General features: G+C 40.0%; 1 protein-coding gene across 1 annotated transcript in view; it reads right to left on the reverse strand.

The window, feature by feature from the left end:
• The window catches only part of ARHGAP29 (Rho GTPase activating protein 29), a 50,034-nt gene extending 34,764 nt beyond the window's left edge, over positions 1-15,270 (reverse strand). Inside the window, exon 1 of the mRNA XM_054384501.1 lies at positions 15,009-15,270. Coding sequence (XP_054240476.1) covers positions 15,009-15,270 — 262 coding nt within the window. The remainder of the gene's footprint in view (positions 1-15,008) is intronic.
• Positions 15,271-16,254: the final 984 nt, after the last annotated feature.

A 16,254-nucleotide genomic window follows, 5' to 3' on the forward strand; every position in this document is an offset into this window, starting at 1 on the left:
TTCTGCAATAACTTATCCTTGCAAAAATCTCTACCAAGGCTGGAAGCTGCCAAAGGCATTTGTGAAGTAAACACATTTCAACCTTACACTACAATGCAGAATTAGAAACCACCTACTCTTGATCTACACACAGATCAAGAAACATCAGACTTGAAGCTTTCAAAACAGCAAGACAGCCATTCCGAGCAATTTTGTTAATCGGTATCACGGCAACCCTTGTTGTCTTGGCATCATTAAAAGACTACACCAAATCACGGAATCACAGAAAACATCCATTTGGAAGAGACCTCCAAGCTCATCCAGCCCAACCCTCCACCCAGCACTGCAGTGTCAACACTAAATCATGTCCCTAAGCACCAGATCCACACGCTAGTAAAACACCTCCAGGGATGGGGACTCCAGCACTGCCCTGGGCAGACCATTCCAGTGTCTGAGAACCCTCTCTGGGAAGAAATATTTCCTAGCATCCAGCCTGAACCTCCCCTGCTGCAGCTTGGAACCATTTCCTCTGCTCCTGTTTCTTGCCACCAAGGAGCAGAGGTGGCCCCTTTCATTGCTCCAACCTCCCCCTTCAGGGAGCTGTAGAGAGCAATGAGGTCTCCTCTCAGCCTCCTCTCTCCAGCCTGAACACCCCCAGCTCCCTCAGCCCCTCCTCTAGCCCAGGTGCTCCAGGCCCTTCTCCAGCCTCCTTGCCCTTCTCTGGACAGGCTCCAGCCCCTCAATGTCCTTCCTGCAGTGAGGGGCCCAGAACTCAACACAGCACTCAAGGTGTGGCCTCCCCAGTGCTGAGCACAGGGGGATGGTCACCTCCTGTCCCTGCTGCCCACCCTGTTTCTAACTCAAGCCAGGATGCCTTTGGCTTTCTTGGCCACCTGGGCACTGCTGGCTCATATTTAGTCGACTGTCAACCAGAACCCCCAGGTCCCTGTCAGAGTCACAGCTTGCCAAGCCTGTAGCTTGCCATGGGGTTGTTGTGGCCCAGGTGCACTTGGCCTTGTTGAACTTCATACCATTAGTCTTCATACAATTAGACACAGCTTTTGTCAACATGTACTCCAGCATCCACTGCAACCCATGTCTTATTCCATTATATTGCAATAAAAGTGGTAATTTATGGAAGACAAACAGTTAAGCAATTATTTCACTGAAGAATATCTAAGGGCATGTGAAGTTTGAATAGGAATGAGGAAAAGAAAGGGCTAAGAAGAGTAACCCAAATCCTTATGTTTGACATAAAAGCATTGTTGTTTGGGAGTTACTTGGAGAGGAGTAATATACAGATCCAATTCAGTCAGAATGCATGGCTATTTCCTTCAAATGGCTTATTAAACACAGTGTACTGAAAGTAACAAGGCTTTATTTAAGCTTTTATTTGCAAATGTCTTTATAATACAAGAAAGGATTTACTTTTGGCAAGTCGGTTTGATATCTACTGATAAACTACTGAATTCCATCTTAAAAATAGGTTGTATAAATGTAGGTCAAAACTAAAAGGCACCTAGTATTTAGAGATTTTTTGCTATGCAGAGTGGAAGTTCTCTCTTCTTGAAACAAATAGGGTAAAATGTAGGCTTGCTATTTTTGCAGGAAAATTGTTTTTGTATAAACCACAAAAACTTATTCCCATTAGCCAGTCTTGGGGCTAAAACTTCCCGCATGATGAGCTTTTGTTTAGTACCACAAGTGCAGATTTGACGTTTGCTGTCACAGATTGGCCAAAATACATCAGTCTATCCATTTAGCCTCAGCCATTCACTGTGCTGACTAGCATCTGAAGAGATCTTAAACTGTGGTGAGTCCCGTTTAAAAACAAACAGGACTATCATTCCTGCTCAGCTGTAATTACAGACCAGTTCTGTACTCCTGAAAAGTCAAAGCTGACATCAGAAGTCCTTGCCTATGTAACAGGGCCAACCAAGATTAGATTCATATTCGGAAATTAAAGTTATACAAATCCAGATGCCCTTGTTTTCACTAAGTCAAGAAAATAGATGGTGCACACTCAAACTGCATCGGAATAACCAAGATCATCTTCTGCCTACACTGAAAGCAGTGAAATATTTGCATATTGGTTTGCCAACTGACATCAGAACAGTTGTTGCTTCACATTCATTTCACGTTTAAATTCATTGATGGACTCCCTGTTTGTGTATGTGGGGAAGCCTTCTGGAAAGAAACCTGCACAATGCAGCTTTGCATTCATCTATTTCAATATGCTGTACACTACCTTCCTTCAACTTTTGTATTCCACTAGCATTGAGATTCCAGTCAACTAACCTAGATGTGTTCAGCCATGCAGTTTAATCTTTAGAATGCATTAATCTTTTATTAACCCAAAATTTAAAGACCAGCAACCAGTAATGAAAATTGCTGGAGGTTCCTTGTTTATGGTTTATGGTTTCTGACAAATGAGAGTGAACACTCTAGGTGGACATTTTAGCCATCGTTCACATTTCTTTAGGCTTCCAGGAGTTCAGAATAAAACTAGGTGAAGACAATGCCTCAGCACTTCCAGAACACATTTGAATTCATACTTGAAGTCTAAAATACTATTTGTTCTACATGGATGCTCCTTCCGCTTTGAACCTAAGGAATCTATTGAGTGAAGAAGCTGTTTTACTCCTGCCAGCCCACCTAGTTTTCAAGGCCCATACAATGGCAGGATTAGGGTGTTAAACAAGAGGTCCATTACTCGTACACTTCTTTCAAAGCACCTTTTAAACACAATTAGGGCCTGCTCTAGGATGTGACAATATTCCATTTCCAGCTTGTTGATTAAAAGTTATGCACAGTCAATTTAGATTTTAAGTGATATTCAAATCACTAAAGCAGCAGCATCTGTTGTCAGTTGTCCAGAAAACTAGTGAATATAAATGATTATTTGAAGGTCCAGCACTGAAGTCCTGCTGAAACCACCACCCATGAATAAAGCCTGACTGTCTAACTTACACAGGTGACAGTGATGAGCCATTGGAATGCTCAAGAGGCAACATTTCAAAAACTTCCTTCTTCCTAGATGCAGGAACAGTTAATCTGCTCAGAATACAATGTTCCAGTGTCAGATATTTCACACCAAGATATTTCTGACTATTGTATTAAGAGTAAGCACTACAAAACTGCCATGATCACAGTAACTGATGTCACATTGGTAATTACATGTCCCAAAAGAGAACAGTAACCCACTTGAGAGCTCACTGCATTTTCAATTGACTAGTATTTTTTCCACAAATACTTTGCAGTAGAAAGATGAAAAGAACAAACCACAGAAACTGTTTGCTTTATGGTTCTTGATTTACACAGCAGTTCCCCCCAGTACAGCAGAAGCTGTCATTTTAGCTAGTCAGTGCTGAAAACATAGCCAAAGGATGTACAGGTGAGTAAAAGCTATAGAATGTGTGTAACAGTTTAAAGAAAGGCCAAGGGATTAACCTGCCCCCAACACACAAGTGAGGGAGAAAGAACACACCAAAACTGGGGGTTGAGATCAAGAGATAAGAGTTGAATGTAACATTACATACTCATAATTATCTTGACTTAGCCTGCTTTTAGCAAAGGATAACATTACATGGAACATAACACCACAACTACCTTAGCTTAGCCTACTTGCAGAGATGCAAAGTGAAATGCAAGGGGAAAAAAAAAAAAAAACAAAGAAACTAACAACAGCATGAGATAGAAAACCAAAAACCCAAAACCAGCAGCTACCTGATGCCCAACAACCTCACCGCCACACCTGTGGAAAGGGGCCAGCACCCACAGCACCTGGAACCCAGAGGCAGCAACCGCAACAATCTTAACTTCAAGCCCCATCATACTCTGCTCCAGCCAGCACTTTCATTTTGAAGCTGGCATGAGGCAGGATGTGAATAGCAGCAGACTAGAACTCAACCCATGACAATATGAAAATGATACTAGAAATAGGCATAACTTGGTCAACTCCTATCTGAATAGCAACACCATTCGTTTCATTTTTCATCCAGTGGTGTGCAGCATTTGATGTTGCATAATGAGCTTCCCTCATTAGCAAGAATTCAATTTACTTATACACTCCACACCTGTTGCTTGCTTTTCAAAGGAAGTTCTCAGCAACCTTCTCTAAAATCTCATGTCTAGTCATCAGCCAAAGTCAGCTACAGCTAGAAAGAATTCTCTCTTCCTTGCTCAGTCTGTTTGCCTGTTCTTAACACAAGGATTTAAATGTGAATACCAGAGATTATTTAATTTGACCACTGCAATCTTAATCCTACTGTTAGTTTCCCCTCCTTCAGCCCTGGCATAAGACATTCACCTTCTCAAGGCCCTTCACAAACTGTCTTCACTCAACAATTCAGGTATGCTACTAAACTTTCATCTAAACAATTTGCACCTTACAAAAGGAAGCAGAAAACACACAGAATTAGCCCTCCAAAAAGCTGCCTCCCTTAAAATGCTCTTCTGTTGGCACTGAACCACCTTGCGTGCTGAGTCCCCTGCCCATTTGGTCGACCAGTACTGCATATTTGCTTTAGTGAATTCAGGAAGATTTTTTTTTTCCTCCCCACTTGTATGCATTGAAGAACTTCTGGGCAGACTTTTTAGTTCTGTAGATGTAGTAGCATGTAGAACAAAGTATCCTACACACCCCATATATAATCAATGAAACAAAACTACAAAGTAACTTGAGCACCCTGCTTAAGAATCAGTTTATATCACTATCAACACTAAAACTGCAACAGGAGTTTGTGAACATTGCATAGTCTTCAAGCTAACGGAGCTAAGAATACACTGTAGTACAAAAGCAGAGCATCAGCTTGAAGCCCAGAATCCATATGGTCGGAAGAGAACTCCACGCTCATCCAATCCAATCTTCAACTAAGCACTGAAGGGTCAATACTAAACCATGTCCCTACGAGCCACCCCTCCAGAGACAGTGACTCCGGCACTGCCCAGGGCAGACCATTCCAAAGGCAACATAGCAAGAGTTAGAAGAAACACTTTACTCTTTCCAAATTTGTCCCTTTAGCATTCCTAGGACATATAGCAACATCTGTAATCCCAGAGTCATTCTAAGTCTCACAGATAAGTAGCACTAACAGAACATTAAAAACTGCAATGAGCTGTTGCAACCCCTGCCCGTGGGCCCTGAACCCAAGATGAACAAGGCACAGTCAACATGTGAAAAAGGGAATGATGTACTAGATTACAAAAGCTTTGTGGAACTGCTTAAGTCATCAGAATCTGAAGATTAAGCTTTCTTATTTGTCCAATGCATTCTCCAATATTCATTCACATTAAAAAACAAAAAAAGTTTGTATGTAATTACATATAAAGGCATGCATATGAACTTGAAAGACCAAGGCCCCAGCATTCATCCTCCAATCATCATTCCAGAACTGAAGCCATTTTAAGTGCTGCTTCATAAAGTACAAAGACTACATAACCAAGTGCTCTAAATTCAGTCTTGTCATTCCCTTTAGAAGCTTTACACTGCTCCTTGCTTTAGGTATTTTTTCATTGCCATTTGAAGTTTAAATAAGGGGGGATTTCAGCTGCAGTAATTACAGTTGCTCAAATATCTGAAACGGTTTAGTCAAGACAGAACACAAACTCTGAAGAGGTTAAACTCTGTCTTAAGTTGACAGTCTCCAAAATAAAGATAACCAAACCTGGCAGGTAGGAATTCCTATGTATTTTTTACCATTCACTCACGCAAGCATGTTCAACCAGCAAACAACTTTAAAATGGTACAAAAGGAAAAACACCCTCTGTTCAGCTACATCACAGCCTCAACAAAACAATTCCTCCAGTCTTGTTTTTCAGTTACAGTGCTCTGCAAGGAATGTTAAGATGCAAGTCTAACCTAAATGTAACTATTTTCTACAGCCTTACAGTTACCACAATTTCCTATAAAGAGGGACATTTTAGGGAGACAAAGGAAATGAGTCCCTATGAAATCCTTACTTCCCTTAAACAAAAGGGAACCATTACCTCCAAAAATCAAGGTGCAGGCTCTGTATCAGAACTATCCTGCCATGCAGTTCTAGCTCCAATCCATTACCACGACATTAGATCACCACGACATTAGATCTAACACAAGCACAGCACTGCAAGAGCCAAACCAGATGAACAGTTGTTTGGAATTAGCAAACAAGTCAGCTTCAGTCCTGTGACCCAGCTACACAAATAGGAAGAACAAAACTGCCAGTGAAACTGGTGGAAAAGGAATGATTCTGTCTGTGAAGCCTTCATGAGGTCAAGATCAGTAGAATGACACAACTCTATGCTGTTAGGTACACAAAAATGATTTGTTCTTGTTTAATGGTGCAGGTTTGATAAACTGATGACAGTGGATGCACAACAACACAGATCTTGCCTAGGGCAAAATTAGGAAACTAATTTAGGGCAAAGGGGATTTGCTTTGGGTTTTGGTGAGTTTCCTGAAACACAAAAGCTCCTACATGTACACAGGAATTTCTTTCAAGAACACATGACTTCATATAGGATATGGATCAAATCTGATCTTGCAGGTGTTGGGGCCAACTTCTTTGAGAGAGACAAGTTCTGGTGTCCAAGTGTTCCCTTGTTTCTTCAACTGCAAACTATATATATTAGAAGGATTCTTTCTGTTGAAAGGCCTAATTTTGTGTTTACCTAGAAAAAGGAGAAATGGCTATTTATCCTCTCTCTCACTACTTACTTTTTATCCAACCAGTGCTGTATTTTCAGTTTCATTGGTTTGGTTGCTGTGATGGAAAGAGAAGGTAATTAACAGGCTAGCTAGGCTCTTGAAGTGTTTTGAGATTCTTCTTTTTATGTCACAAATGTAAAAAAGAAGGTAAAAATGCATTTTTTGGCTTGTATTACAATTTTTGCACTTCAAGAGCCTTTTTAAGTCTCAAAAAATCCATGTGTTCCCTTATAAATAGTTCAGAGTTTTCCTAAAGAGACATGTGCTAATGAAGTCAGCCCAAGTATCTTTCCTGCACATATGGTTGATTTTACATTTAAACACCCGCAGATCTTCAAGACACCCCTCTGCTCCTGACTGCTGATCTTAGACACTATAGCAACAAGTGAACATTTGTTCTGAAGGAATGCTGAGCATGCAGCTGGGGGAGGGGTGGTACTATCAGCCACAAACTTATCTGCTGGTCCACTGAGTTATTATTTAACTTCAGTCTTCCCCGAAACTGAAGAAACAGCATTAACTACCCAATGTTAGAGACATGAATTTAACAGGCAGCTTAAAATTTGACTATGAAGAACAAAGCTTTGCTTCATCTGAACTCTAAGACAACACTGGGCTTTTTCTTCTGCTTGTTCAGAGTACTGCAAACTGCAGAATCGTTTCACAGCTGCAGATTAATAAAGCAGTTCTCTAATACTGCAAACCTAGAAAAGCCCACCTCCTATGACTTTGGTCACAGCATCTGAAAGCCCAAAACTCCCTAATGAAAGCCTGCAAGATGGCAGACTTGTAGAAAACAAGAAGCTTGGGCAAAACAGATTGTGACGGCAAAAGACATTATGAAATGATTTGAAGTGAAACAAAAAGTGGAAAGTTCTCTCTCTGAGTTTAAGCACAACATTCTTCGGGGAAAACCTGATCTGAAGCTGTGGCTGTCTCCCACAAACTTTGACTGTAAACTACTTTTTTTTCCAATGGTTGTGGGTTTGCCCTCATTTGGGCTTCACTAGTTCATTTATGGATAGAGTTTTCTGAAGTACGTCAGACTTCTACTCTCTCTGCAGAACTTCTCAGGTTTGAGGAACCTGGCACTGGACAAGAACAGGACTCACAGCCAGGAATCTCAAAGATTTCTGCTCATAAGAGACCAAAAAGGGTGAAAGATGGTGTGAAAGTAAGGGAAGCATGGGAAAATGACCAGGTTGTCTTTGGCCTGCTGTGGTCCTAGAGCTCAGCTAAGAGAAGCAGTTTACATGCCTGTTTGCTTCTTGTTGTTCTTTTGTTTGGTTGTTTTTGTTTGTAGTCTTTGGTTGGGTGGGGTTTTAGTTTGGGTTTTTGTTTGGTTCTTTTTGGTAGGGTTGGTTTGTTTGTTTGTCTTTCTCTGAGTTTTCCCATAAAAAGCATCAGAAGCTGTTAAAAAAAAAAAAAAGAAAAAAGAAACACTACTATTGACTTTGAGTTCTTGCTTGTTAAAATTAAGGAGTATTTACTTTGTTCTTATCCTTGTTTACATCCTTTACATTTCTTAGCTTGAAAGGCTATTTCACATTTGTCAGTTTCAACTTCAGATTGACAGAACTAATATTTAGCAATTACTACTACTTGAAAGTATGTGACAGGGCATACTATGGAATTTCCAGGTCAGGAAGACTGAAGTGGATATGCCTTTGCATATAAAAGCAGCAGGTTTTATGAAGGCAGGTTTAAGAGATGACTGCCAAATTCAAATATGCCAGAAGCCCAGAGCCGAGCCTGATCATTTTGCCATCTGCATGCTGTTCTCTCCATACAACTCCCCACCTTTCATACACCTCTGTCAAGCTGAGCATTCAATAAAGAAGACAGAGTTGGCACAGGATTCAGCAGTGCATGCTGTAATGCCAGGGCAGAGTGCCACACCAACTTTGCTTAGATCCTCAGAGTCTTCCTCTATTTAAACCTGTGGCCCTTTGCCAGTTGCCTTCCTCTTTTGTTGGTACTCTGTACGACCTTACAGGTAGCTCATGGAAAACTAGTTCCTTCCTTCCTAGGACTGTTTTTCAAGGCAAATCTGCCCCCCACAACTAGCTTACTATGCCCTACCAGTGCCAGGAAGAAGTGGTGAGACCACAGAAGCTGACACTTAGTTTCTTCTCTAAGCTGCTCTAGAAATACACTATTAGGATGTTTAGAACAGAGCCCTGGACATAACATGCTTTTATGAGAGGAAAATGACATTTTTAGACACATCATGCAGATTTTTGATAGTTATAGAACTGTACCATCAATTCAGCTGTTAGTATGGTAGAAAATCCTGTCGGTTTTATAGGACCACTTTCAGAAGTTACTCCTTCCAGCTGCCTTACACCTGCCCCAGTCTGCTTCAGTCCCGATTTCCACACTACTACAGCTCACAAGGTAACCTCCAAAAAAACTGTGCTACGGGAACAGTAACATCCTAAGCTGCAAATAAAAACCACTTAAAATTTAACTCCTAATGTCTTATTTGTTTCATCAAGAGGATGAACCAAGCTATTACAGGTTAATATATTTAAAGCATGCAGTTAGTGCCTCCTGGACCGAGACCACATAGAGCTACAAAGTAGCATAAAGGGCCATGTTTTAATAATAAGTTACAGAATTACTTTTCACATATTACAAGTACACAACACTTCAGTATATCCTGGAAGTGATCCACATTAAAATTCCCCTTCGGACTACTTGTCAACATCCTCAAATGTCATTCGTGTAATAGGATTTGCTATGTACTAGACAGTTTGCTTTCCCCTTTTTTGTGCTACATGGAATAAGAGAAACAGTTCACAAACTGCTCTGCATTTTCATGAAGGTTCTTGAAGGTCATATAATCAATTCACAAGCAGATAGTTTATACGTTTGATAATCACTGTGTGCTTATGATCCCTCAAAGTTAGCTATACTGACAGCCTTTTACTTTCCCTTCTTTATAGACCTGGGGTTTTTAATTTAGGATACAAAGTGCTATGAAACAGAAAACCAGCACCCTCTTCACAAACATTTTAAAAACTAATCCAACAAGCTCTATGTATTGCTTCCAGAGACTATGGCAAAGAAATGTAAATGCTATCAGATCCTTGCTTAGAGTAGTTTGCCCACCTCCCAAGCATTCATATCATGAGGTGTCACATTAGCCAGGTAAATGCAGTTTAAGGTGTATCAAAGACTGCACCTTTCATTGAGAAACATAAAAAAAGGAATAAAGAACAAACAGAAGAATTACACCCAGGATTAACAATTACCATGATTTTAATCTGTAATCTTCACTGCAATAGCTAATGAACTTCAGATTTCCCTAGCAAAACAGGGCAAACTGACTTTCAAAAACACTGCCTAAGAGAAAAGGTGTTAATGTTTTCCACAGTAAGCAAATAAACAAAAGTCAGACGGTAAAAATCCTTCAGCGCATTACTAAAAAAGCACAGGTTATCAGGCCTGGAAAGACTGAAGAGATCTTATATTTTTGACCCTCAGGCACTACATTCAGTAGACGGCTTCTGGGGTTTAGTGTAGCATGCAATTAATACCAATGGTGCTAAAATAAGGGTTTGAAGTCACTAGAGATTACAAGTTCCTTTTTTTAAGGAAACTATTTACCTTGACACACCTTTAAAATTGTCCCACTGGGCTGAATATCTTATCCTTCAAAAAAACACCTGACAGGTTTCAAGTTAGGTAGCATTCCTCATGCTTTTGAAAGCATTGGTGCTACTATGAAGAGGATGTAGACATTCCTGACCAGGCCATCCAGCTTCAGCAGTATTTTTAACTCTGCTTCAGTTACAAAAAGAAACAAAACAATAAAATAAAACAACCCCCCCAGCAAACGAACAAAAAACCCCAACAACAAAAAAAAAAAACCAAACCCACAAACCAACACACAACAGCAAAGCAAAACCAAAACCCTCTTAAGAAAACCAAGCAAAATATGATCTTCAAAGAGATACCTTTCACTGTAGATCAAGAGCTTCATCTTCCTATTCTGATTTCTAATATATCGGGGGGGTGGGGGGGAGAAGGTATATTAATACTTTAGAATAACCAACAATTCACATTAGCTGAAAATAGGATGAACTTGAGAAAAAAAGGTTTTGTTCACGGAAAGGATGCAGAATTACCCACATGAAGCACACTACCACTGGCTTTGAAGCAATCTTCAAAGTGTGATAAAGAAGCAATAATGCCAAAATATATTCTGAAGTACAGTCGAGAAGATTATATATTATATATAAGTATAAAGTGTAATTACTCCTGCACTTTTAAACCACATACAGATTTTAGCCTTACAACTATTTAATAATGAAACACAGTATTTCCCACAGTCCCAAGGGCAGACCTTACAGTATAAAGCATACATTACATTCCTTATTAAAAAGGAGACAAAAAACCAAAACAAAACCATACACAAAAACAAAACAAATCCAAAAACAACAAATAACAAAACCAGTAGCTAACTATCTTCAGACAAGGGAAACAAGAATGTTTCCCTCACCTCTGATGTGATACAAGTAAAAGCTAGCATTAAGTGAAACACTTAAAATTATCTTCTATATTAGGAACTCAGCTTGCATCCTAAATATTCTTTTCCATGGTCCTTTTAAACCCTGTATCACCTATCCTCCAAAAGAACTTCGTATGTAGAAGCCTCAAAAATTCAGCAGTATTATTTGCAGAAGCATTAAACCCATGCTTTGGGACAAGAATTAACCAACTCAGTTTACAGGATTTAGCTCAAGTATACTTCACACTCTTCAGATTCTTAAGTATTTTTAATACTGTGGTCAGGTTGTTAAGCTCTCAGCAAGTCTCCATGGGACACAACTTCTCAGTTCCTAAAACATACTTTAACCAGGGAGAATTACTTCTCTCCTGGAGTATCACTTTTGAAGATCAAATACCCCCAGCCTTTAAACTGTACTTCTCTGTATGTTCTACCTTTTTAAAGAAAAGGTCCAACTGGAGGCCAACACTCTCAGCTGATAGCTAAAAAGTTACTATTAGAACCCACAGCACAAAGAGCAGACTCATTAGATTGCAAGCCATTGTTAGTTAATAACTTGTACTTGGGATGTCCATCAGAACTGCAGTAAGAACTGAACCCCGGGGTACATGCAGAATACAGAGTGCCATCCACAAAACGGAAAACTCACATCAACCGTCTTGAGAGCCGCACAGACTGCAGGGAATGATCTGAATTTAGCAGGTACTCTCAAGTTCTGCCTTTCACACAAGTGTTTCTGAAGAACTGTTTTAATTCTTTTCTTAGAAGAAAGATTAACTTATTTTGAGTCTCTTCGATACATTTTGGTGTACTCTGACCTCAGAGTACAAATGCTATCAGCGAAGAAGATTTTTCAGATCAAACACAGACCTAATGACAACACAACTATCCCTACGAACATCAGCCATATGACAGACCCTCCCTTAAGGGACATTTAACTGAAAACTGGACCAAGACACCGGTGTACTGACAACCACCACAGGTTCAGCCTGTCATCAAGTACCATCACATTAAAAATAACTGTGAAATAGCACCAGATTCACTGACCTAGATTCAAAAAATACCCAGACGCCTTCATTGATGAAGATATTGGTAAAGTATCTTGACTGCTAATAATAGATCGTTAGTACAATGTCTAGATGCAAAAGAGCATTTTTAAAGAAGACAGCAAGAATTGAAACATATTAAACATAAACTTCACTCAGTACATAGACCACTACAGCTCCTTCCTATCTAAACAGCTGACAAACTTTTCAACTCTATTACATTCATAGGTTTGGTTTTCTTTTGCAGGTTTGGATTAGGGGTCTTTGAGGGAGGATGGAGTTTTAGGGGCTTATGTTTTGTACTTGGTGCCAGAAAGGAAATTCCAAGGTTTTTTTTAGATTTCAGCTTATACAACAAACACTGTTAAGTGAGAGTTTGAAAATCATCAATGACAATGCTGGAGTTGGGTTTACCCTGCAGTTGGTAAAATCCAAAATTTATCCAGCATTATGACAATGAGACTACTGTGAGAAATTAAATTATAGTAGCATAACAGAGAGAAAGAGCCTTGGAATCCACAGAAAATTTCCCTTCTGTAGCACTCCCTCCTTAAAAGAGATCTCAAATTATTCTTCATGTTACAGCTTGACCTACATCGGTTCTATACAAAACCCCATACAGGTCTACAACCAAAGGTAGTCATGGGCTAGTTTAGACAGGAATACATGTTACAATCCAAAACAGCTTACATTTTTCATCCAAGATAATAGTATCACCAGATCAGGAGACTGTTAAGCAAATCATGGGTGAATAACTGCCAGGCTCTTCCAAAACATCTCAGATAACACATATAGGGAATACAACCATCAGCTGGTACAGCATTCAAGGCATGCAGCCGCTGGAATCAGCCTACCTACTGATGCAGACCCCAGCAACAAAACAGCCAAGCTCGATCAACAGAAAGCCACAGGGTCAAAAGTGAAGTGGCCAGGCACAGGAATGAGACTCTACACAAATCTGCCAAAGCAGAAGTACTGTGACCAAGTGGATAGAGAAGCTAACTGAGGGAACAGCAGTTAGAGACTGAGGCCCAGAGCAGACTCTGAATGGTTAGCTGGCAAATACAAGAGCTTGCTTACATAGACTCATTCAGGGCAGAAAGGCCCTCCAAGCCCACCCAGCCCAGCCATTCTGCCTACTCCACCAAGTCTGTCCCTACACCATGTCCCCAAGCACCAGATATAGATGGCTTTTAAATACGTCCAGGGATGGTGACTCCAACTCCCTTGGCATCTGCCACTTCTAAACTGCTTCAAGAGACATACAGCATATATACACCAAAATAATTTTTTTCTCTAGCCACTAGCAGTGTTAGTTTTTATTTCAGAAACTTTAGATCAGAATCTTACTATTCAATAAAATCTACATCAAGTTAATAGATGACTGCTATCCAAACCAGGGAAGCACTTATTTTGTGTCACTGCAATTTACACCACCTTGGAAAAATTAATGTAACTAATTGCAGGATCTGCTAGCATTATGAAGCAGAATTTTATGTTAGAAGTGTGTTCAATTACCCTCATAAAATTGCGTTTGTTTTTAGACAGACAACTGTAAACGTTTCCAAAGATAGGCAAGATGGAGAAATGCAACCCAAACTATGAAGCTTCCAGGAGGCTTTCTCCAGCCAGCGTAAGCCAGCGCAGCATTACAGAACTCACTACAGTAAGGCTTTGAGGACAGAGTTAAAAAAAAAAACAAACCACTCCTTCCTGTAGCAAATAAATAGCTCTCTTTTAGAAATTAACAACCCTTTAAATGTACAATACTGTTTAACAAATTAATTCCACAATGTAGCATAAAACAAGGCAAATCCTGTCTTCCACATTAATTTGTTGTATCCAATTCCAAAATTTGAAACTGGACATTAACTAACAACTGCTGTGCTCCAGGATTCTGCCAGTCCTTTCCTGCAGGATGCCCATCTCAGGGTCAGCAGTTACCAGACACCCCATAAATAATTCTGCTCATCCTGTGTGCTCAGCCAGAAGAATGTGAACAAAGCAATCACTAGTCTCAAATTATTGCTCTCCAAAGATTTGTTCACATCTTTTGATAGGACTGCTTCAGCTGTATGCAAACTCACCTGAAATACAGAGCTGAGTGCAGATTTTCATCACTCAATACATGTTATACAAAAGAGTTCTGTGTCTCATTTTAGCTATTAACATGGTAACACTGCTACAGAAGTTGGATAAAAGCTTTCCTGCTGATGACCAAAAACGGCCAAACACTCCTTCCCGAATGGAACAAATCCTAATAAAGCATGCTCCTCAAAAGCAAGAAAATTTGCAGTTCCCACCTGCTGGCAGAAGATAGCAAACATCTTGCAGGAGAAGAAAGCACAGCTAAAAATCAACTTTTAAACTCAAGCTACTAGCATGTAAGTCTTTAAAAAAACAAATCAAAATCTGCCTAGAGCACTAAAACATCACAAAATTCTAATAGAATTCTTTGGAATTACAGAAAATATCAGGTGATTAAAAACTAACCACTGGATGGTCTCACTGACTTCAGGCATCAGTCTAGACAGACTGCTAAAAGCCTATTTTCCCCTTGTTATGATTATGAAACAGACTGCACAGTGTTCTGATGAAGAAATACAGAACCCAAACTAACAACCACTATTTCCCATAACCAGCATGCTGTGGGAGGAGAGGGGAGCTGAAGGGAAGATAAAGGGAAGAAGGTAAAAGGTTAAGGGAAATAACCCAAGTAAAGACTAGTTAAAAACATATGGAATGTGAGTTTCAGAAAATCTAAGAACAATTGACATACCTTCTGAAAGAATGGCTTCCTTCAAATAGAGCAGCACATCTGCAAACTTCCTGACATCGTTCACCAGCTGCATGATATATTCTGGATCCACAACAGGGTTATCGTAGCAGTCCGAGTTGGAGCTAATGCTGCTCAGCGAGCTGCTCTTGGTGCTGCGTCCCATTACCCAATTTCCCGAATTAGCGATGGTGAAGAAGTTAGAGGTGGACAGTCTAGCTAATCCCAAAGCACGCTTGTTACTTCCACCGTTCTGTCGCAACATCCCAGCAGCCACTGTGCTTAGAGAGCCCTTGCAGTTAACGATCGGCGTCGCTTAATGTCCATTGGACAAGCCAAAGGGGAAACCCTTCACAATCCAGAGGGAAAGGAGGCAGAGAAAAGTTTTGATTAGTATAGAAATACGTGAAATATTACTGTTGTACTGACAAGATCCAAAACTTCTCTTACGATGATACTGCTTTACATTACAATACTCAAGTACTATAAAGGTTTCTGACTGTTTGAAGCTATTTAAATTTGTATCGCAGATACAGCATTTCATGACAATCAGTAGCATGCAGAAACTCAGTTCAAAAGTGAATTATGGTGTATGCTTATTTTGTGAGAAAAGTTTCCTCCCTGAATACTTATTCTGGAAACCTTAAGTTCTTAACTTTGAGACCTGTTCTCTACCACAAAATGTTACTACAAGTGAACAGAATTCCAAAAACACTTGATGAGATATAGACCACAAGCAAGACCCCCGTGTGCATCAAGCCGTATTCAGCATCCTACCTCTTCAGACACCAGACATGACAGGGTGAATTTTCCTTGTGTAGTCTGTGCCAAGAAAGAAGCTGCAGCCTGTCATAGCTCTTCTCAGAAAGGCAAACATACTGATAGAAGGTATGCAGGCTTCTCAGCCTGATACCTCTTAATATGAAAGGTAAGGAAAGCCATAGAAAAGTAAAGAGATTTTAAAAGATTACAGTATCAAAGCTCGTCTGCAAATCTCAGTGCAGTTATGTTGAAGGGTGTCACTCTGCTTTAGCGAACTTTAAATGTTCCACCACAAAAACGCACAAACTTAGGGAAGACTATACTGGTACAACTAAGCAGCCACCCACGTTCAGAATGAAAAACAGAAGGCTACTACAAATTCCCCTATGCCAGCTTGAGAGATTCATTTCAAAGCAGCAAACTCCAGGTGGCAGTCAGGTATGGTTCCAGCAGCTCATGCAATGCCTATTATTCTTCCCACATCAGG

Source organism: Indicator indicator, chromosome 10 (genome assembly GCF_027791375.1).
Source record: "Indicator indicator isolate 239-I01 chromosome 10, UM_Iind_1.1, whole genome shotgun sequence".
Taxonomy (NCBI): domain Eukaryota; kingdom Metazoa; phylum Chordata; class Aves; order Piciformes; family Indicatoridae; genus Indicator; species Indicator indicator.